Here is a 24,001-nt window from a genome sequence, read left to right as displayed (position 1 = left end):
TGGTGCTAACCTTCTAAATAAATTAAGGTCGTGCTCACTTATCAAATAGCTTAGTAGCTTTCTCAACGACCGATCCATCCAGGTCGTTATTAATAAACATACCTCGGAAAGATTTGAGGTCAACGCTGGTCTAAAATACCCTGTGAGTAAAAAGTGTTGCAGAATATTGTAGCCTTGGGGGTGAGGAAGTGGAGAAAAATCGTGGAGACTTGGAACAGAATAGTGAGGTAAGTGACCTTAAAGTGGGCTAATTCACAGCAAAAGATATGTGGCAATGATAAATTTCCAAATGCTTAAATGGTTTGGACATAAATGCAGAAGAGATCGAAAGCCCTGATGCCCAAAGTATCGGCGTGGCAACCAGTGATAGAAGGACAAGAGGTCAATCTAAAGTGTAACAGGTAAGGCATAATATTGTGCGGCGGGGGTGAAGAAATGGATGATAGAAAGAAGAGGAACAGAATAGTGAGGGAAGAGACCTCTCAGCAAAAGATGAATCCCCAGAGCCCGAATGGGCGGCAATTATCCGTAAACGATGCAAAGCCAATAAGTATACAGTCTTTGAGTATTCTGGTGCAGATATAATCGAATATGATTTTAAATATGTACAATCTATATTACATTACTAGGGCAGAAAGATTTCTTTATAGCCGGTTGAAAGTAAGTACACATCTTTGGAGGCAGAAGGTTGAAGATTCGTGCTTTGGTAAAACTGCGCATGAGGGCCCGTCTTGATTCCTGTAGCGTACTTTGGACCCATGTATACAGCAAAAATTTTCAAGTATCGAGTTAGAAAATTCATTTCTGTCATTAAATACTCAATTTTAACTTTGATATAGTAAAAGTAGATTAGAAATTTACCTTTTTATTGCTGAGACGGAATTGATAGACGAATCAAAATCGAAACAAGTTTTTCCTCTTCGAACGGGCGCGGGACTACTAGTCAAAGGTAAACCAGTTCTGGCGTGGAACACCATCGAAGCGGCGCTGTCCAGATCTTTTCTAAATTTAGCTTGTTCCAGCGGACTCGGTATTTCACCCTTACCCTCTTCATCTTCGAAAATTATTTTTTGCCTAACGTATGCCCTTTTATTATTAGGATCTATGTTTGAAATGTCTCTCATTTTTTTTTCTTTTAAAAGTGGAACAGGACTATCACAATGTTTATCTACGTATACATTAAAATTAGTTTTTTCTCTAATACTAAGAATATCACTTTCTCGCTTATCACAATTAGATATATCACTCTCGCTTGTACTCATTTGTCCGCTGCGTTCTATAGCTTCCAGAAGCAGTTGACCTTTGTCCTTATTGAGATCATTTTTGGCATCGAGAAGCGAGCTCTGGTAGCCGTTTCGTTTGGTCGTCGACGCGGAAGTATAATAATTGGAATTTTCGATATATACTTGAAGTTTTGGTTTGTTTTTACTCGTCGATGCTTCGCAAGGTGACGTCGATTTGCTACAGAGTCGCTTCACGTTTACTTTATTGGCGATTTTGATATTTTCATCTTCCTCCAGGTCTTCACAACGGTGCTTCCCCTAATAAAAATCTTAACTTAGTAATATGTTAATGAAACTTGTGATTAAAAATGTCAGCAAGAGAAAGAACATTTGGAACAATAGCAACAAAAAAACAACTGTACCCACTTCACTAATATAATTTCAAAACACTAATTTGACTATGCAAAAAAGGTTGGATATGACCAGGAGAAAGGGTTCCCAACGTGACAAACTCTCAAAAATAGTTACTCTTAGGTTAAAAATAATAGCCTACAGATCAAAATAGTAATTTTTAGCACTTTCTTTAGACAATGAAATACAGGTCAAAAAATTCATTTTCATCAATATAAAAAGGTACAATTTAAAAAGAAACAACCTTGCAGTTTCAATAGATTTATCAACAGAAATAATTTAAAAGCCAAGCAAAAAATATTTAATGTTCTGAAAATGATTGCTAATAACGTTACTTATTTTTCACTTGACATTTCAATAGTTTTAATAATTAATCAAATGAAACTTTCCTCAATTTTCTTTTAATCTAATATGTTATAGAATTAGCAGATTTGTGAGTATGCACTGTTACAACCCAACTATATAAAATTCGTGATTAAAAAGTAACACTCAGGTTTTTCACTTTTAAATAAAACTAATCAATTTTCATTTTTTTCTGGCCTTCTTTAAGTTTTAAAGTTCCTATTGCAATTTTTTTCCCAATTCTTCTGCATCTGCCAACAGCCCTTGTGCTGTACAAATATCTTCTGTATCATATTTATCGATAGCTATAGATATAGTCTGTCCTCTGTAACTAGAGAAGCTGAGGATTTTTGTGGTTCTTTCTTTTGTTTTTCAAATTAATCAGATTTCTTCCATTTCTTTTCAGATAGCTTCAACTTGAGCTCCTGTTTTTTCACTTTTCCTTATTATTCTTCCCAAGTTTATCTTTCTGCATTAGTCCTACTAGTTTCAGAATAAACCCTGTGGATATATCTTATAAAATTTTCAAAATCCTAAAGACTGATAAGTTTCGGAGCGTTAAGAGGATGGAATTTGAAATCAAATCCAAAATTTATGCTTCAGAGCTTGGAGACTAATATAACAGGACTGAGTGTCTAAGAGTCACTGGTTGGGGTACATAAGACAAAGACTGCATGTATTCATGCAAAGTGTGGAAATCAAACCCCATTCTGGGCTCTAGCGTTGAAGAATAAGTAACAGCTAATAATATTGTATATTTATATTTGATTTAGACACATTTCTATAGAATGTGTGGCAAAGTCCACGTTACAATCAAGTGAATAACAAAGTAGGTACACAACCAAATTAAATGATAATTTTATTTTGCATAAAACATATTCGTTAAGTAAAATATGAATATAAAGGAACAGTGAAAAGTTACCTTTAATTTACAGGAAATATGCATTCTATCGTCAAGTAAATTATTTTTCGTATCCATCTCGAAAGCCGGTTTCATAGCACAGTTTTTACAAGTTATGTTCGGAATCGTAGAACTTCTTGGCAGACTTAGACACGAAACTTGCAACACCAATCCGTTACCTGTCAAGATATACTAATCATATAAATATTTACTAATAAATTATTTTTTTTTCGTTTTGTAGATACAAGTTGGTATAGTATCTATTTTTTATAAATTGGACAATAATATTAGGAAGTCCAAGTTTTAGGAATGATTATAAGACATCGGAATGATAATAACTTTCATGTCATCTATCACCAAATTATTTAAAAAAATTGCTTCTACAGACTTTTCCATATAAAAATGATACTAATCAAACTCGTACAGATAAATGTGGTAATATAAAGTATTGAGGTATTAAATTATTTTATTGAATACATTATCTTCTTTTATTTCATGAAACTACCCTATACTATGGGGTTTGTTGGATCCTAATATCTTATATCACATAATTAAAACATAGGGCAGATATTTGTAAAAATAAGGTTGAAATACACTTGGAAATTAGTGTATATGTTACAGTAAAAATAACAAATAGGTAATTATATAAAATTACTGGAGGTACATATAGAAAAATCTAGATTACTTTGAAAATTAAAGCGCAAAAGATTATATTTCGTAAACATTTCTCAGCATTTTTTTTGATATAAAATAGGAATTGTAGTAAATATCTTTTAATGAGTTTATATTAATTCAGCTCGCTGAAATTAATGTAATTCATTTAAAAAATTGTAAAATTTATCGGTTATGTAAATAAAATTCCCAACTTATTTACATTTATATGTAAGTTTACTTCTTTAGACGTATTAGACTGTTTTAGAATAGGGTCCTTGCAAACTTTTTTTTTATACCTTAACTACGTTTTGTACATCGTTCTTAATAACACAATATTTTTTAATTTTTTTTAAACGGTATATTAGTTCATAAAAACAATAAAAAAATTTAAAATCGTAACTTTACCTGACGCGCCAAAACGTATTTGTCATCACATGACTTGTGTGACGTAGAAAGTAAGTAAACAGACTTAAGTGAGGTTAGGTTAGGTTAGTAAATACAGTTTAAACAGAGTTGTTGGGATTCTTTTTAAAAAAACTCTCGCACGGCTGTGAGTATTCAATTTTGTAGAATACAAGTTGACGTATCGTTGGGGCATTGTACCAGAATGTACAAACACCTGTATAAAAGCACCAAATGAAGTTTTCCTGCAAGTCCCTCGAGAGGAAAAGCGACAAAAACAATGTTTTCAAGCTATAAGAGGGGATTATGTTTGTGAAGACCATTTCAATGTAAGTTTTAATTATTGGTAGGTCTTTAAACAGATTTAACTTATTTTTATTTTTTTAATTCTAAAAAAATGCTGTTCCAACCAAATTCTATTGCGAGAAAGACCGGAAAAGGTCAACGCTATCATCTTTATAACTACATTTAAATTAAGTTCAAGCAAATAAATGCCATAATGACCATGAATGCATCTACCGTAGGCAGATTGTTCGTTCTTGCTTGGATAAATCCTATTTTAACCATCATTTCAATTAGAATATAGTCTTTGAAACCCTTACAAAAACACAAATTGCACTAAACAACCAATTACCTCCACTCACAACAAAAGACTGGCTTTTGAAAGGCGACACACGGCGATCGCGCTTCAGTATTTACTTACTTTCTACGTCACAACCGCAGTAACCAATGGAAACATGTTTTCTGTCACGTGTCATCAATTTATAATCACCATTATTGGCAGTGTCCGTGATTTTTTTTTATTTGAATCAGATTTTTTTAACAAGAAGAGGTAAAAGCACCAAATGTTGACACCATAAGAAAGACGAACCATTCAATTCCTCGTTCTACAAAAGTGTTCAAGAAAATAAAACTTTCAAGTAGTTATTATGAATCGTAAGTTCCTTGTCAACAGTTTGCACGTATTGAACTTATCAAAATATTTATTTCAATTATCAAAATTTTTCCAAACATGGCTTTTTGCACCCAATGTTGATACATTTGTCTGCGAAAATTCCATATATTGACATTTGCAGTTCTTTACGTTAACACCATATTGACCCTTCGCTTTCCTGAAGTTAATACTCAAGGCCTGAATGAACAAAAGATATTCAGAAAATGTTTAAATAAAGAAGTTAAGTGAATTTTTAGCATACCTACCTAATTAAATCAAAGAGGAATAGACGCAGAAACAGAAAACACAAATTTAACAGAATTGCCACTGTAATATCTGGGCTTGGGCAGTTTGTATTGTATGATGCTGATCGATAGGAGATGATTCCCGTTGCTCAGAAGCTTAAAAACCAGTATTATCACCAGAATCAATTTTGACAACCAGGTAAACGCATTCCGTTTCACGTTTTATGTTAAGCAGCACAGCCACAACCAGGTCTCCTTCATTAATTCGCCCAACTTCTTCCTCGTCACGGCACGTTATATTTTTTCCACGTTGGTGGTTTTCACAGCAACACAGAGTTGTACAATTTATTTTGTCTGGTCGAATAAACTGTTTGAAGGTACGCTTAACTTAACCATGGTTTTCTATTGAAATTTAGGGCATTAATGCTCTACGCATTCTTTATTATGTTATTCATAGAGAAGAGAAAGTGAAACGGTAATTTTTTCCTCACAATATTTCACTTAAAAAGTTTAAATTTGTTTACTTACCTCACTAAGACGCAGGACAAGGTCGGCGTCGCTGGAGTATCTACTACAGCTGTCATCGGCTTCAATATCAGCCAGATGATTTATATCGGATGTTATAACTAGCGGAGGCGGCCGACCTCAATAACTACATTCTTGTCAACAGAATGACGCCAATTTTGAGTACCTACAGTGGCCCAATACCTTATTTTTACATTTTGAAATTGAAGTGTCAACCATTGGTGCTTTTACCCTACGCCTTTTATAAGTATAACATCATTTTTAACACTGATGGATGATCAGATTTAAATAAACAAACCCTGCTTATTGGGCCAGTAGAATAGAGCCCAGGTTCTTTTTTTGAGTAGTCACTACCTAACCTAACCACTGTTTGTTTTCTTATCCAAAATATTGAGTAATTGGGAATTAAAACACTCAAGCGTACCATGTTTTATTTTTTACGAGAGGGTAGCGAAAAAACGTCTACATGTAACGAAATTAGAACCACTCCTGAAATCACGTCGCAAACTGAACTAATTTTCGTATTCTTTATTAATTATTAATTTATATAATCACCGAATTTATTACTTTTACCATAACATGTATAATTTTGGTTGAATAACATTTTCTGAACTATAATTAAAATGTTTTGCACCATCAAATATATTGGATTTGATATAAATATAATATTAATAAGGATAATAAAAATACAATGATAAGATATAAAATTTTAAAAAATGATTAAACGATAAGTTTGATTTATATCATTACATTAATATCGTGTACTAATATTAAATACTGTTTACTGAATCAAATATTTTCTCATAGACTATATTAATAACACACAAGGAAGAAATCAAATTATATTTGAGATCTTGTAACTTAAAACAACATGTGATGATCAGTTATTCAAATTGGGTTTTGGTCTGCAAACGCACCTCAAATTTTTAGGTTATAAACTAAAAAAAATATCAGACCCAAACCAGCTCTTTAATATTTACATTAACCCGTATCTAAATCATAATACATTTCCCATTTGAATAACATGGGATTTTTGCACTTAATTTCAACGATAAAGTTGTATTCATAGTTAAATTCATCATTTTCCTATTTTTTATTTACTATCGCTGTTCGTTTGCAATAAAATTATGGAGTAATTCCAATATGCCGTATATTCTATACTTCTACATTAATTTGAGTTCTTGAATAAATTTCTTTTCCAAATGAATGTCACTTAAATAATGCTATCTGTGAGCAACATGAGTGGTGAAGTGTTTATTTAATAAGTGTTATTATTGTTAACTCATTCAGCAAAAATACATTTAATATAATTTTCAATAGAAAAATGAACACTTCTGTGTACATGTGATATCAAATGTTTTTTTTTTGTGGGAGGACCAGCTAAAACAATCAATGGCAATAATTTATCAACTAAGAAACAATTACTACAAATAATATTTTATTAAACAAGAGAAACAAAAAAACACTTTCTGCTCTATATCAAAATTTACTGCAACAAGTTGGCAACTTGCTTATCTATTGATCTAATTATTTTAAGAAAATTTCAGGAAATGGGATCGTTTTATGTCCATCTTCTATTTCATATGTTCCTAGGTATGACACTTTGGATTTCCACAGAATCTCGCAATGTGTCCTTTATCTATCGGAATCTGCATGTTACTGTCTCTGCTAAACCTATCGTCTTTCTAAATGTCAGTGACAAGACTCTTGTTGGTATCCGTAAGTTATTCTTATTTAGGTTGATATATTCGGTAGATATTCTTCGGATATAGGTACCCAGGATTATATTTTCCAGTCTTACTTATACAGATTATTCCATTTCTTATCTACCTCCTTTTATATAGTTTTTTCTATTGCCCTGTAGCTGATTCCATAGAATGGTTCGGGTTCTATACTTTAGCAATCTGCCTGTTATTTAAATTTCATTCTACTCTAGTGTGGTCCGGAACCAGCTTGGATTTAATGACATTGGAACTCAAAGCTCTAATGGCTGTTGGGTTTTTGGACAAGATGATAATTTCTTGTTGGCGATAACTTCTTTCTAAGTTGACCTGAACACACTATTATTATAAACATTACTATAAAACTGATTATCCTAGAGTGGATTATGAATCAAAATTAGTGATAATTGTATAAAATCTAAGAATGTTTAGTTGTTATTATTTTGTTATATTTAGGTATAGAAATGAGTTTGATTCAAGTGACATACATACCGATTTCTGTTATTGGAAAATCGTGTTTCGTTGCCGAAAGATGAAAAGAAGGAGTGGCCAATGCTTTTCCAGGAGCAGTCAGATGGTATCGAAAATTGTCTTCTGCTATTGTCAATTGTGAGGTATCATCTTGGGTCGTTAGCCATGCAGTTATTTGAGAAAAGTATAATTGAGATCTGATAGCGCTAGCAAGTTGAGTCACGTTGAAATGTAATAGTTCAGTTGGCCTAAAAACAAATATTCCATAATCACACATCATATTCTTTATGTTTGACGCACATTTTGATAACCAAATTAACATATTTAGAAACATTTTTTGAGAAATAGAAATTGAGAAGAATATAATTTGATAAAGTTTGTTCTTCTTTGTCCTTTGTTCGATTTAGAAGGACTACAGATTAATCATAAACTGTAGGAGTTATATTTTTCACCTAAATGTAAAGTAGGTAATTAAAGATACTTATTATAATACATGATTGGAAACAAAAATGTTTTTCATGAAAAATCACTGTCTGTTTAGGCCCCTTTAACACCAAACGAATCCGAATCAATCTGGATCACTCCGAATCAAGTTGAATCTGATTCGTCATCTCCACTCTTTCACACCAGCTGAATCAACCTGAATCTATAAAAATCCTCTCATCTTCTTTTTGTTTTCCTTCTTTTAGTTGCTTTTGAGCTATCATCATGGACGCAGTTGTTTTAAATGCAATAGTTTTTCGTAGGAGGCAACGGCGGAAACAGAAAACAAGAAAAGTGTGGATACATCACATTAAGAAGATATGAGATTTCTGTTGCTGTGATTTTTATCACTGGCGTCATAAATCGCACTATTTTCTTTAACTTTTAAAATTAATAACTCCACGTCCATCTCGTATGGTTGTTGATTCACGACTGACCGGACGAGGAATCTGACAGGTTGAATCAAGTGCGACCTCGAATCAAACCTGATTGAACCAGATTCGTCCGGTCTGAAGGCGGGAGAAGGGTCCCTTCACATTTAAACGGAGCGCACGAAGCCGACTCTTGGTTTACTTTCCTATAACTAATTTATTGCTAAAGATATATGGGTGGAACTAATTAATTAAATTGAAGTATATAGGTGAGTGTAGGTGTTTAGTAGGTTTTTTTGCTAATTTTTTGTCAATTGACTTACTTTTTTGAACGTATACTGAAATGCCACTGTTCAAGGACGTACGTATCCTCCAAATTTTCCGTTGTTTCGTCAAATTCTTTACATTCGCACGTCAGTATAACTTCAATACACAATGGGATGCCCTTTTTGCAAAAATTCAAGACTTTCTGGCGGTCGGTGTCAAATTTCATACACTAAAAAAACGACAATAAAAAATAAGGTTTTCACAGGTGAGATAAATATCGTTTCTTTTTTTTTAATAAAGTCACATTTCAATTTGAAACCAAAAGATACATTATTATAAAAAATAATTAGACACTGCAGACAAGACAAATTGACATCATACAGGATGAAACATTGAATATGGTGTTTGTTTTTCTAGGTAATTCTCTTCACTAGTTACACATTTTTGCCACCTCACCGAAAGCTGTTTGATGCAGATATCGAAAAATTCCCTGGGTAACTCGGACAGCTTTGTGCTCCTCTACCACGTCATCGGTGTATGAAATTTTGACCTCCGAGAGCTTTGTTCAATGCTCCAAACATGCGCTAGCCGCAGGGTGATAAGTCCGGATTGTAGAAGGGGTTTTCTAGTATCTTCCGCCCCAGTTCAGATATTGTATCGAGGTTGAGACGCGCGGTATAAGGGAGTGCGATATCCTGGAGAAGAATCGGATTTGCGCTGAAATGTTTCTCCGTTTGGAGCATTAAGCGGGATTCACGTGTGTTTTCAGAAGATTTGGGTAGTTTACAGCATTTATGGAACGTTGTGTGCGCAGAAAATCAACGTACAATAATTTCTGTCGGTTCCAGATTACAGTACATATAAACTTACCCGCGGACCTGATTGTTTTCGCTTTAACTGGCGTCCTTTCCTCCTTAAACCTCCACTCTTTAGAGGACATCTTGCTTTCGGGAATATAATAGTGTACCTATGATTCGTCTGTGGTGAAGATTGAACATTGAAGATGGTGATTGTCGTATATTAGAAACTATATGTATGAGGGCGGTTCAAATATGATTGAGACAAACGCTCTGAGACATTTATACGAAAATTTACAGTTTCGTCATCTTTCCAGAAGCTTTTTCATATAGAAGAATTCTTTGGGTAACTCGGACAGCTACGAGCGCAAAAACTCATCTTCCACGTCGTCGGTGTTGAAATTTTGACCTTCGAGGGCTTCGTTCAGTGGCTCAAACATGCACTAGACGCAAGGTGATAAGTTCGAATTGTAGAGTAGATTTTCTAGTATCTTCCACCCCAGTTCTGATATTGTATCGAGCTTGAGACGCGCGGTACGAAGGCGTGCGGTATCATGGAGATTAATCGCTGGAATGTTTCTCCGTTTCGAGGGATAAGGGGTTTCACGTGTGTGCTCAGGAAATTAACGTACATTACTTCCTGTCGGTTCCAGATTACAGTACACATAACCTGTTTTTGCTTTCTCCTTAATCCTCCACCGTCCCCCTCTGCCTAGTATTGCGTCACCAAGATCCGTCAAACTTCCAACCGCTTTTTTGGGAACCCATCGCGCCGTTATTTCGCGATATTGAAGGTGTTAGTAGATGATATACTCTACACTACGAATACTAATACCAAGTTCAGCCGAAATTTTCTGAAAATTTATTCTACGGTCCTCCAAAATGAGACGTTACCTGGTATGATACTACGCGGTCGACGATTAAGCGGCTTATTCTAGGCGGTTTAGCGGCCATATTTGAATGCTTTGGTCTATTTAAATACAGTTGACTTACTCAGGTACTCACTACCGAATTGATTTCGCAAACGCCGACGAATTTGTGTTTTAATACCTTCCCACAAGGACCTTTGGCGAAAGAAATTGTTCAAAGCGGCTACAAAACACCAGAGCCAGTGAAGATAAACGTATTGTATTGACGATACATGGGCCCAGAAATAGCAGCTCAAATCAACTTCTTTTAAGACGCCAATTAGAAATTAAGAGGTTGCAGTAGGCTAAATTGGACGCATGAAGAATGGGAGAGAATTTATGTAGTGATGAGTCAAAAGTTTGAGGTTTTTGGGTCTAAGAGAATGGTGTTTGTACGCAAGTCAAAGATAGAAAGGATGTTAGATCCATGTGTAATCCCGACTGTAAAACACGGCGAAGAATCGGTGATGGTTTGGGGATGTTTTGGAAGAAGGACGATTGGAGATCTGATACAATTTTTTTTGAAAATAAATATTCATGACAACGATCCCAAGTATTCAAAGAAGATGTGCAAAAAGTATTTGGATGAATTGGAAAGGAATAATGTACTGAAAGTGATGATTTGGCCGACACCGTTGTTTTGGGACAAATTGGACAGTGAATTCATAAAGCGGTGTCCTAGTTCCACTCGACATCTTTGGAATATCCTGAAACACGATTGGAGCTAAATAGCCGATAATTATTTATCGAAATAATTACCAAGGGTGGCAAAATTGTGCACCGAAATACTAAAAGCAAAAGGGGGTTCAATTTTTTTGTTTGTATCTCACGAAAATAAATAAATGTCATGTTTTCATCTTCATTTTTATAGCTGACATTATCTCACTACTGATGGGAACCATTAATCATCTTGTTAAGCAATACAAAGTGTCCCTTATTTACCCTTCATTAACGTATCGTAACCTACCTATCTAACCTCTAATTACTATTGAATTCGTTAAGATTTATTATACACTGACCGCTTCTAATGGGAACCAACGTCATAGTTAAGCGATTCCAAGTGTGCCTTAGACAATTGAAGTTCCGTTAATGTATCAAATTACTTACTTTTATTTTATATTGATGTATACGTTTGTATACAATAAGATTAGTATTAAGACAGCATATACACAGATACTAGGTTCTTAATAATTTGACAATCGTCGAGTACACTAGACCACTTTATTTATTTATGTTTTTTTGCTTAATAAATAGCTTTTTACAAAGTTATGAATTGAGGGTAGTTAATCGGTGATTTTGTATTTCGGAAACCGTATTTAAAAAAATAGTATCAAAAAATGTATTAAAAAGATCCTATTGGAAACTAGGGAGTTTAATACAACAAACTCCTTTGATTATTAGACATAATTTTTTTAATAAAGTTTATAAACGCAGCTCTACACTTTCGAAAGAGAAAGAACTATAAATCAGTTTAACAATCATCACATTAATTCAAAGTGATTTTCACACACAACTTTAATGATTTCAAGTTTAACGGAAAGTCAATTAAAACGTTAAAATTTACTTTCTTTCTTTTTATATTTTCTCTTGAAGCGCATTAAGTAACAGTCCACCTACTTTGCAAGTATGACTAGTTTACTGTTTCAAGGTTATATACTCGTAACGCAGTACCAACAGCATGGGTACTAAATTTTATATTGATATAATAAAAACAGTATCGGATCGAGTCCCTTTTATTGGCTTCATTAGTAGCGTTCCTTTTGCATGAAATTTTAGATAATTTGAACTTATTTTAGTGTAGCTCATTTAATTTTATTCAAATCACATGAACTGAGATATTTACCTCCCCCCTTAACAATTCATCAGGCGCCACTCTTTGTTTTAGGGAAATAATTAAAATCGTGGAATGCTTAATCATTTTATTATTCTCTCAATCATAAAAATAGACTGTAAGTCTTAAAAATTGTATCAAATTTGGTATTTTTAAGTTGAAGGGTTGCAAAGAAATCAATTTTTTTTTCGAAATTTTATATATATATTTTTATATTTAATTTATAATTTTATACCTTCTTGGTATAAAATTAAATTGCGCCCAATCCTACTCTACTACTATATTGTTATGAACTCGTCCACTGATATAGACCCTGATGCCGCTACTGTTCCAATATGTTACCGAAGCTAAAGATTGGGGGGGCGCAACTGGTATTTTATAGAAAGTCTGCTAAATTTTTGTGACTTATCTACACGTTCATATTTATAACGAGGATTTCTAAAGAGGCCTTTTTATATATTTACGACCAATTAGAGATTTCCAGGAAACGAAGATTCTAGAATGTGATGGATATATAAAACTATATAAAACGAGGTTTTAGCAGCTGTAGTGAGTTAGTGAACACGTCGGGATTGTGACAAGTAAAATAAACGGCGCGTATTTAAATAAATTAGTGATAGTAAATAGTTTAGTGTGTAAGTGTTGGTGTATACATAGTTAGTGTACAAATGAATTACGTAATTTTGTATAAATTCATCACACTAGTTTTGATTAAAAACCGTTTAAATAAATAAGAACATCGCAATATTTAATAGATTTATATAAATAACTAGCTTTTACCGGCGGCTTCGCTCGCATCGAATCCATTAAATAAGTATCAGAAATCATTATAATAGAAAAGAACGAACTCTGCATATATATAGATATAGATCTTTGAATGTAGAAAAATTGCCAAAAACCTACAAAAATCCATAACTCCACATTGAATGTTCGCGCCTAGCTCCTCTCCAACTCAACCGATTTAAGTGTTCAACAACTTAAAAGAAAGAAGGTGTTTCAGCGAGTGTTCTTAAACCAAAACGAAGTCTCTATCTTGAATAGAACCTGAGATACCTTACATTGAAAAAAAAATGAAGCAAATCGGTTGGGTAGAACGCCTGAACGGACTCGGAATGGAAATCGTCAATTTATTTAATATATAAGATTAGTTGAAAATTGATATATTTTGAAGAAAAATGTAACGGAATTTTATTTCTAAAGATCTACTTATTACTTCATATTTTTTTGAAAAATATTTATAACACCATTGAATATAAAAAATTAACCATATTTTTCGTTAATAAATTTGGTAAAGGGGGCATAAAAGTTTGAACCAATATTATGGACTTACCAAAGAATCGGCCAAATCGCACTTATGCTCTTTGAAGGCTCCCTTCACTCGTGTACAGTGGGGCCCTTCGTAAAATTTTTTAGATTTAGAATTAATTCCACCTGGAATACGTCCTTCAGTTACTAATGTAGCTACCGACACCAGAATGTCTCCTTCTTCTGCATTACCTTGCTCCGAGCCGAAATTTGTACTATGCATCTAAAACAATTTAAAAACAAACTGGTTCATTATCGTTTTTTGAAGGTTTTAATTATAAAATTGGAACAATCAAATATAAATACGATAACCTGTCAATTAAAATCAAAGTCGTGGACAATATTTTCTTAGATTGTGAAGGCATAAAGGTCAAAAATCAAAATTTTAAAAGAGAGTAGTGAAATGTTCGAGACCAATGCGGATTTTTCAGCCAATTTTTAGAAAAGAAAAGTTCTTATACGACCAACTACACTTTACATTTCTGTACTTCATGTTCACGATATACTTCTTAAACTTTATCTTCATCAGTATATATTTCTTTACTTTCAAATTAACATTTAAAATTCGAGTTAAAACGCTCGCAAATATCATGGCGTCTATATGTGACGCTACGAATATATATGTTACAGGAAAAGAAGATTGTTAGGGAGAGTTGACTCTGCCTAGGAAGAGTTAACTCTTACTAAAAGTTTCAGTAAAAGTTGGATGAGAATAAGCAGATCAACTTTACCTATGAAGAGTTAACTATACCTACTGTGGTTTAGTAAAAGTTGCATACAGGGCCGGATTAAGATTTATAAGGCCCGGGGCTAAAATAATGACGGGGCCCCCTTAAGGAATTCGAAAACCCGGAAAAATTCACAAAATAATATCAATACGTTAGATTTGTGGTATCAACACATCAAAAAATACAGAATGATTTCCAAATGATGGGGCCCTCTTGGACCTGGGGCCAGGGGCTATAGCCCCCCCAAGCCCCTAGCTTAATCCGGCCCTGGTTGCATATAACTGCGCGCGCATATCTTTGTTTTGTTTATGTTTATTCCAGCTCTAGTTGTTTACTGTCTTTACCGTTGTCTTCCCGTTCACGTGTCTATTTGATGCTATTAACAACAGCGACCAAGGATTCAGTAAGTGTTTACTTTTCAATAATTAGTTGGAGTTTGTTATAAAATTCATTAATAGCCCAGTAAACGAAGTAGTTTAAAGTTGTAAAGTTATCTACCTAATGTGTGTCGTGATTCTCCGAATTTGAACTATCTTACCCTGAAAATATCGATGCAGTTCATGACATGATTTTATCAGACCGTCGAATTGCCCTTAAACGGATATCTGAAGCACTGAATATTTCATACAATCGCGTTCATCATACAGTTCACGTCAATTTGGACATAATAAAAATTGATGCAAAATGGATCCCCAAATGTTGGAATGTTGACCAAAAGCGTGCAAAGGTAGAAGCATCTGTTCGATCTGTGCTCGATTTGAAAACGATGTAGACTTCTTAAACCGAATTTTTACTATGGATGAGACTTGGGTACATTTCTACGATCCAGAAACAAAGCAACAATCGATGGAATGGCGATATTCTGGTTCTCCAAGACCTAAGGAGTTTCATATCCAAAAATCTGCTGAAAAAGTTCTTGCTTTAGTTTTTTGGGATTGCCATGAAGTAATCATGACTGATTTTTTGGATAAGGGTAGAACAATAACTGGAGATCACTATTCGACATTACGGAAAAAATTAAAGACAAAAGCTATCCAAGGGTGTTTTGTTTTTGCAGGGCAACGCCGCTGCACACAAATCTCATGTTGCCATGCAAAAAATTCGTGTTTTAGGGTTGGAATTACTAGAACACCCCCCTTATTCACCAGATTCAGCTCCGTCCAACTATCATTTCTTTTCTCAACTGAAAAAAAGTTTAAGAGGACGTAAATTTTCTTCCAACGAGGAGGTAATAAAAGCTGTGGGTGTCTGGTTTGCAGAGCAAAAAGAAACATTTTTTTTAAAGGTTTATAGACGTTGCAGTAATAAAATATTTTGACATTTTGTTTGGTTCTATAGTAAGCCAGTAATATATCCTCGCATATCAAAAAACATATCTCACTATTACATTGGTAACTTCATGAGCCCAGTAATACATACTTTTGCACGCACACTAGCCCCAACTCATCTCTCCCTAAATGCACCAATAGAAGAATAAATAAGGAAGAACTTCAACACTAATGCCTTTCTTATCAGATGAGGTCATCAGTTTTCCATGGATTTAGTGGAAGTACCCGGCTATAATTTTCATTTCTTTAGGATAGTTTCATGTACTTTACTCCATTTTTTCGTATCGACTTCCTTTTTGGGTATGTTATTAACAGTTTCTAGAAAGTGCTTACGAACGAAAGAATGAATCCACTTGCTAAAGTTTTCGCTACTCAACATCCTGCCATTCCTTGCGAATCAGCAGGCTTTTAATAGGTGGTCTTTATCTTTTTGGTGGTTCGGCTATTTTCTCGGTAATAGTGTAGTCCTCTAGGTTGAAGTGAGCTCTTCGAATCTATTCCTAGCGGAGTCGTTCATGAATTCTTTCAGTACAATTCTCGAATCTGGGACATTCATTGCTTTCTTTAGGGTGATGTTTTCCTGGGCTTTGAGAAATGATGAGGTGGAGATTGGTCTAAAAGTTCAGCTTTATCTTCACACCCATCGTCATGCCTCATTTGTTTAATTCACTAGGTATGGGATGTAGTCCTGAACGTCTGCTCTTGTCTAGGCGTTAATGGTTTAATTGTTGTATATTTTTTTCCCGAAGAACACTACATGGGTTTTCACCTCATTGACGCTGTACACCAGTCTTCGAAATAAATAGTCTGTTCTGAAAGTAGTAAGATTTTTCCAAATAGCATATATACACTGCTGCCAATGAGTTAGCGTTTTCGTACTTTTGGATCGCCTCTAATAAGCCGTGATGCTTCCCTTTCAGCGTCGATTTTATTCTCGGTAATAGAAAAAAAAGTCTGCCGGGGCCAAGAAGATTCTGACAGGTGGTTTTCAGATTCGCCTTTTGCTTCTTTAACAACACTCGCGGCTTCAACTTCGAGCACACTTCAAGTTTTCTGCAACGATTTCAAAAATTTGGATTTAAGGAATACTCAATTTATCAGTTTTGTTGGTCGGAAGGCGTCCAGAGTAGTCGTTGTCTTCCACTCTTTCAGAAAGTTCTCAGAACAGCTTGCGCCAATCAAAAACAAACGATCTAGCCATGGTAGCATTACCGTAGGCCTCTTCAATCATGTCGTGAGTCTCTTTGCTCATTTTACCAAGCTTTTACAAATTTGATCGTGTATCGCTGCTCAAAGTATAAGAGACCGTACGTTCGCTCAGAAAAATAGCCACTGCTACTACTTTCGGAACCTTTATTATTTATTTTTGTCACATAGACTTTCTGCTACCACTACAACCACAATTTACGGAGAATGTTTTAAAAAGTTAAGAAGGTAAACTAACAAGCATCAGTGTTTGTGTCAATTAATACAAGTTTTAAACGAAAAATTAGTGACAAACTGTACATTTTAGATTGCCTCGGTAAAATAGAAATGGTTTATACTACAATCTGCGAAAAAAAAAATTTAAGCGAAAGGAGGTTATCTACAAACAAATATCAAGTGAAAGTGCGGAAAAATTTTGTTCGTTTTAATTATGATTACGAGTTTACTGATATAATGTAATTACAAATTGATACGATGATCGGTTACTCGCTGGGTGAGATCGTAATACATTTCTTGCTGTTTTTGTTGTTGCGTTTGAAGGTAAAAGTTAAAAAAGTAAGAAGCAGAATCGGATTCAGAATATGAGGAACGAAAATTATGCAAAAACATTATGACTTTTGAATGCGACACAATACAGGTACACAACTTCCTCAATAGAACAATAATCTTTTCTTTTATAACCCCTTAAACCTCTCCGATATACCTGGTACACGTTTTGGGAAAAAGCAATACATTTACACGAACCCAGTCGAGACGTTTTGAATCGAGGAGAAATTCATTCGATCTTCGGGACAGCTAAGCGAACGCCTAGATCTCAGCGGAGTTACTCAGCTTCTAGAGATTCGGCGCGCGCACGTTTAGTTTTTCATTTTGTATAAAGTTTTGTGTATATTGTTTTGTTTCGTATCGTTTTTGTTTTGTATTTATGTATATATAGTAGACTGAGAAGTTATCGAATCCTCTACACTAAGACTAGCGCTCATAGAGTGAATATATTGTTTACACTACACTGTCTGACGCGCGTTTTGATAACCAAGTTATCGTCTTCAGAGACCTAGGGTAACATAGTTTCTGAAGACGATAAGTGATAGTTAGAATAAGATATACATTTTATTTGGCATAAATTATTATCCTCCAATGATGGTATGTTGACTTACAGCTCGTCTTCAAGTTGACTTACAACCTGTTCTTTAAAACTGTGTCAAATGCGTCGTTTACATTATAGAGAGGGTAAAAATATTATTATTGTCTTCTGATGGTGTAGTTACAATTTGCATAATTATTTATAAATAATACTAATGCAAAAAATGCATATAACGTTCAGTTTAACTGCAAAAACACATAATAAAGAGCTGAGAAAATTAATAAGAAACACAGTAACCTCTATGAAAAAAAAAACTACGTAATTTAACAAATCAAAACTTGAAGTTACCTGGTTTTATCAAAATAACTATTTGTCGGTCTTACAATCAGCGTCATACCAATTTTATTGTTATGGTTCCTTTAATTGAGAGAGAAAAGATGTTTAATGATGGTAGGTTACGGAGATACACTTCAAGTCGTGGAGAAGCATGTGTTTTTGACCTACAACTACTAGAAGCAGATTTGTTGCAATTCAATGAAATGGGAAGACCAGGAAAGTTGGATATTCTGCAGTTATTAGAAGACAACCCTCACGCAATTACTTTACAAAAAAATGTAAATCAGTCGTTTGTATTTTTTGATGAAAGAAAAACTGCACTACAAAGTTCAACTTGTTCACCAGCTCTCGGGAGAAGACGCAGACAGATATTTGGAATTTTATGAAAATCCAAATTTTCTTAATTGTATTTTTAGACGAGTTAACGTTTTGTTTAAGTGGCACAATGAATCGACAATGGACTCGAGAAAATCACGTAACACACACCCAGCTCTTATTTATACCATAAGAAATTAACTGCTGGACGATATTTGGAACATCTTCGTATGGCAGTGCTTCCGAACTTAATTGCGGCATTTCCGTTTGTATATAATAGTGGAAACTTTGATACCAGTAGTTGGTTCATCACCACATTATGGTCTTAAAATTTGAAGGGTTTTGGATAACAAATTAGATGGATGGGAAGACGTGGATCAATGTAGTTGCCGCCTAGGTCACTTGATCTTACTCCCCTTGATTTTTTTCTGTGGGGACATTTCATGTCTACGTTAAACGACAAGTTAATTTAGAATTAGACATGAAGTAATTCGTATAGGTCCGTAGATGATCGAAAAAATATTAATTACGTAATAACAAATTAGACATTTTATTTTTTGACCTATTAAAAGGCATGGAATAAAATAAACTGTTTGATATATATAGGCTTACATGCAAACCATTTAGGTCCATAACCTTGGAATTTCTCTCCACTTCTTTCGGTCCCTTGCTTTTTCTGTCAGCTCTAAGGTCTTCTTTCACCGCTTCCCTCCACAGTTTTTTTGGTCTATCTCTTTTCCTCTCGCCTTCCAATATCTTCCATGCAACTCGTTTCAAGATACTGTCTTTGTCCATTCGTTCTAAGTGAAATTGTAATATTTTTGTCTTTATCAACGCGCTGATTGGTGCCTCATTGAAAAGGGTATAAATTTCAGGGTTTGATCTCTCCCATCCTAATTCTGTCTGATTTCCTCCAAAGATTCTTTTTAATATTTTTCTCTTCCAGATATTCAATCTCTGTTTGGCTTTATTTGTCATTACCCAAGGCGTATGTCAGGGTGGGTATCAACACTGTCTTAGTATTTCTTCCGTAGGTAAAATCCATGATATTCAATAAGAGGTTTTCTTATTCAGGAATAAATAATTTTTGATTTTTGTACTTTTACATTATTTTTAAAAATGAGCGTTGTACGTTTTACAAATTTTGTGCATTACTTTATCATAACTTTCGATGTATAAAAAAACTTGGTTTACGTAGTAACTAACTAAATAAAAACGACGGATTATCTTGGCAAACTGATTAAAGCTTCTACTGGTTCGAGAAAAAAAACTTTTTGTTAACATCAACCATATTATATTTAGTACAGAACTACAACTTTCTATTTTTGACGTGACAGAGCATCAGCTCGCTGGTATACAGACGTTTACCTGTTGTTTAGATTTAGATTAGGGAAATAAGCAACACACCATTCGAAAGAGCGTAGAAAAGTTATTACGAAAATGTCAAGTCTGAACAGTATGTCGATTTTGTGGTAATAAAATCAAAATCAAAAATATTACTTTCCATGAAAGTCTTTGTCCATTATTTTAAAAATATCTGACGTATCGTTGAAATAGTTAGAGAGAAATACGAGAATACGAGGGTGGCATGAAAAGTTTACGACAAAAGTTGAAGTTAGAAACAAACGACGCAATACAACTCATAGATGCTTTCTTTCAACAATTTCAGTGAAGCAGTTTGAACAGGAATTTATGGAGAAGGAACCTATGATAGGTATAGTGGTAGGTGAATTCAGATTAAACCTGTGACGTGCCAATCGGCTTAAATATGTTGAATATTTCATTGTTCACCTATTGTGACCCAGATAGACGGGGAGCTAGGCTACAAAAAACAGCATCGATTTGGTACACGGCGTTTGAGTTCGTGAACTGTAAGAAAATACTTAGTACATCCCCGAATGGCATTTCTGGCTGTTCGTTCAGGCCGCAAAAGATAATTACAGCCAGTTATCCACGACGAAAAATGTGTCGGAAAAACTGATGAGGTACACGCGTGAAAAAAGGTTGGGAAACCCTCGCCAGACGCGACTCAAAGATTCGGAAAATCCCTAGGTATAAACCGACAAGGTACACGCGTAAAATTTTTTTCACATTAATTTGGGGACCTTAACTAAAAGCGATGCATCAATGCCAGAAACGGGATCGATCGGAAAACCCTCGCCAGAAGCGATTCAAAGTTCGGGAAAATTAGTCAAAAAAACGACATGGTACATGCGTGAAAAATTTTTTTTGTGCTTCTAGGGAACCCAACTAAGAATGGCAAAATAGTGCCAGAAATGTATCTGGTCGGAAAAAAATTAAATAACGTCGACGTAAATTTAAAATCGATAGCATTCAAAGTCGTTATAGTCCAGAGCTTTTTCATTGACACCACTAGAAATATCGTTTTTTTCGGTAATTATACACTTTCACGGTCACCTGTTTTTTTGGCTCTAGAAAATTGAAAAATGGATGGATTTTAATGATCTTGGTCTCAAAATGTTCCATTTTACGGCGGATTTATAACAAAAATTAGTAGAAATAGCTGGAATGAAAATTTCTCATAGTTTTACTGTTTTAAATCGTAAAAAAAAACGGTTTTGCAAAATAATCCTTTACAAAAAATTATCTCATTATCAGATAAAGTTCTTATATTTTTTTTTGTATTCTACATAAATTAATAAATAATTTAAAAAAAAAATTCAATAATAATGATTTTTTCAGTTTTTATAGCTTAAAATGAAATCGATGAAAAACAATCAATATTCGTGAATAGTTTCGTACTATATTCTTAAATGTTAATAGTTTTTGGACCATTAAAAATCGAAAAATAGATAAATTTTATAATTTTGGTCTCAAAATGTTCCAGTTTACAACGAATTTATGAAAAACACGGGGGTAGTGGCTGAATTTGCGGTTTTTAATAGTTTTGAACATTAAATAATCCGTTACGAAAATTTTTTCTCGTTATCAAGTTCAGTTTCAACTTCAAAATCTTCAATTCCTTTGATGTTCCAATTGACGCCTATTATTTAATTCCATCATCAATCTCATTGAAGATTTTGATGTCTTAAACTGATCTAAAAATCTTATTTTGGTCATCAATGTCATCATAAATTATTATAACATTGTTTGTATGGCATTGATACACTTTTGAGGTTCAAAATAAATTTTATAAGATCCATTTTTAATCTCAACTTTGTTAAAGCGGACGAAACAACAAAATTGAAGTCAAAAATGGGCTTAGATTATATGTATAATGATATATTTGTAATCCGAATTTCAACTTCAAAGTTGTAATTGAAGACTTTGAATATAAAAAAAAATATTTTAAATTCTGTCTCGGGGAGTTAACTATTGAGGGGTGGGTATTTTTTTTAATTTTCGTATTTTTTTTTTATAAATCCGCCGTAAAATGGAACATTTTGAGACCAAGATCATTAAAATCCATCCATTTTTCAATTTTCTAAAGCCAAAAAACCAGGTGACCGCGAAAGTGTATAATTACCTTTTTTTCTACCCCAAATCAAAAAAAAATCATCGCGATACGCTGCAAATTCGCTGAGTCCGATTTCAAGCCGCTTTCCCAGTTTCTGGCGCCTAAGATTGGAATTATTCCTCTACCTAGCTACATTTCAAGTAAAAGTAAATTTTAATAAATCTGTGGTGATTTTATTCTTTATATTAGCAGGTAAGTTTTTCTTTAATTTTTGTAATTGTACTCACAAAAATTTCAGTTGTCTTTCTGGATTTCCTTTTGTTTTAAGCAAATTTTCTATGATAGTTTTCATTTGAACTCGTATTTTCGATTCATTTGGGAAACAGAACGAATAGAATCGAACAGATTCCTGTTTGGTTATAAATTCAGTTTTATTATATTTAGTTTCTTCAAATCTGTTCTTTCTACTCATTCCGTAATTTGTGTTCCCGTTTCCTTCCTCATTATATTTTTTTCCCGCAGTTCTACAGCTGCCCGGTTGATTAGTTTCCACAACAAGGTTAGAACCACCAGACTACAAACTCATTCTCAACTCTAACATCTGGAAATCCAGTTGAGAACTGCAACCATCCCGGATTTCCATAGATAAGCCCCAGTCTTATCTTTAATATATAAATAAGTCTAAGTTGTTTTTAATTTATAACTGCTTTTGTTCGTTGTGCTCTTTTGAAAACGCAGTTAATGCGAATTTTCTATTTTTTCAATAAATTTATTTCTTGCTGAAACTTTTTTATTGTTCTTAGCAATAAATATTAATTTTTTTAATTGTTTAATTTGTATTTTAATTCAATTCCACCTTTTTCATTCACTTTTAACGTCGTCGTTAAATAACTGGTGGCTTCCAATTTAATATTAATTGTTCAACTCCATCTAACTACCAGTTTTCATATACTTTAACTGAGGTCTAATAACGCTTCCCCTGTCGGGGATTTAAGGTTACAAATCTCAACAATAACAGTGACGAAATTTCTTAAGGATAATTATTATACCTATCGTGCTAATGACAGGCCATCTGGGCCCATAGCAGGGTAATAATTTCCTTCCACTCTTTTCTACTTCTTGTCTTTTCTTTCCAGCCCTCAATTTCTCTTTCTATTAGATCTCCTAGTACTTCCGCATACCATCTCTTTTCTTTGTAGTTCTTGATTCCCATTCTCGCAATATTATTTCTCCAACTACTCAGAGTTTCATGAATGTTTATTTTAAATAATGTTGGTGATAAACTAAACCCTTGTCTCAAACCTTTCGAATGCGAAAATGGTTTTGAGAGGGTATTTCCCAACTGGACTACACCTATTGATTTTCTGTATAGCTCGAACATAAATATTGCCGAGGTCAAATTTCGTCAATATTTCAAAAAGCGTTTTCAACGGCACCGTGTCGTAGGTCTTTTCGAGATCAACAAATACGAGGTGAGTGGTTAAATTAAGAATAGCATTTTAAACTTATTGATTAATTAGCGCTTGCCTACACCGACACAAGGATGGTCCCAGAATGTTATGTGATACAAAACGTTTATTTGAAAGGCCTTAGCCCAACCAATATAAAAACTGAACTAGATTCTACTCTAGGTGAGACTGCTCCTTCGTTATCAACAGTGAAATATTGGGAAGCAGAGTTTGAACAAGGCTATTCGACCTGCGAAGACCAGCTTCGTAGTGGTCGACCAAGTGAGGTGGCGACTAGAGAAATGTTGAAGAAAATACATAAAGCGGTACTGGATGATCTTCGATCG

The 24,001-nt window shown here is 34.0% G+C and overlaps 1 protein-coding gene across 4 annotated transcripts in view; it reads right to left on the bottom strand.

Moving 5' to 3' along the window:
* LOC130893334 (atos homolog protein A) overlaps positions 1-24,001 on the bottom strand; it is a 66,473-nt gene that overhangs the window by 9,476 nt on the left and 32,996 nt on the right. For all 4 annotated transcript variants that reach the window (XM_057799345.1, XM_057799347.1, XM_057799346.1 and 1 more), the window contains 5 exons: positions 13,817-14,014; positions 9,007-9,179; positions 7,851-8,077; positions 2,899-3,056; positions 862-1,541 (listed from right to left, as the gene is read on the bottom strand). In XM_057799345.1, the coding sequence (XP_057655328.1) occupies positions 862-1,541; positions 2,899-3,056; positions 7,851-8,077; positions 9,007-9,179; positions 13,817-14,014 (1,436 nt within the window). The remainder of the gene's footprint in view (positions 1-861; positions 1,542-2,898; positions 3,057-7,850; positions 8,078-9,006; positions 9,180-13,816; positions 14,015-24,001) is intronic.

The sequence above is a fragment of the Diorhabda carinulata genome, chromosome 4, assembly GCF_026250575.1.
Source record: "Diorhabda carinulata isolate Delta chromosome 4, icDioCari1.1, whole genome shotgun sequence".
Taxonomy (NCBI): Eukaryota; Metazoa; Arthropoda; class Insecta; order Coleoptera; family Chrysomelidae; genus Diorhabda; species Diorhabda carinulata.
Note: the sequence above shows the minus strand (reverse complement) of the source record. Positions and strands in the feature narration are given on the sequence as shown.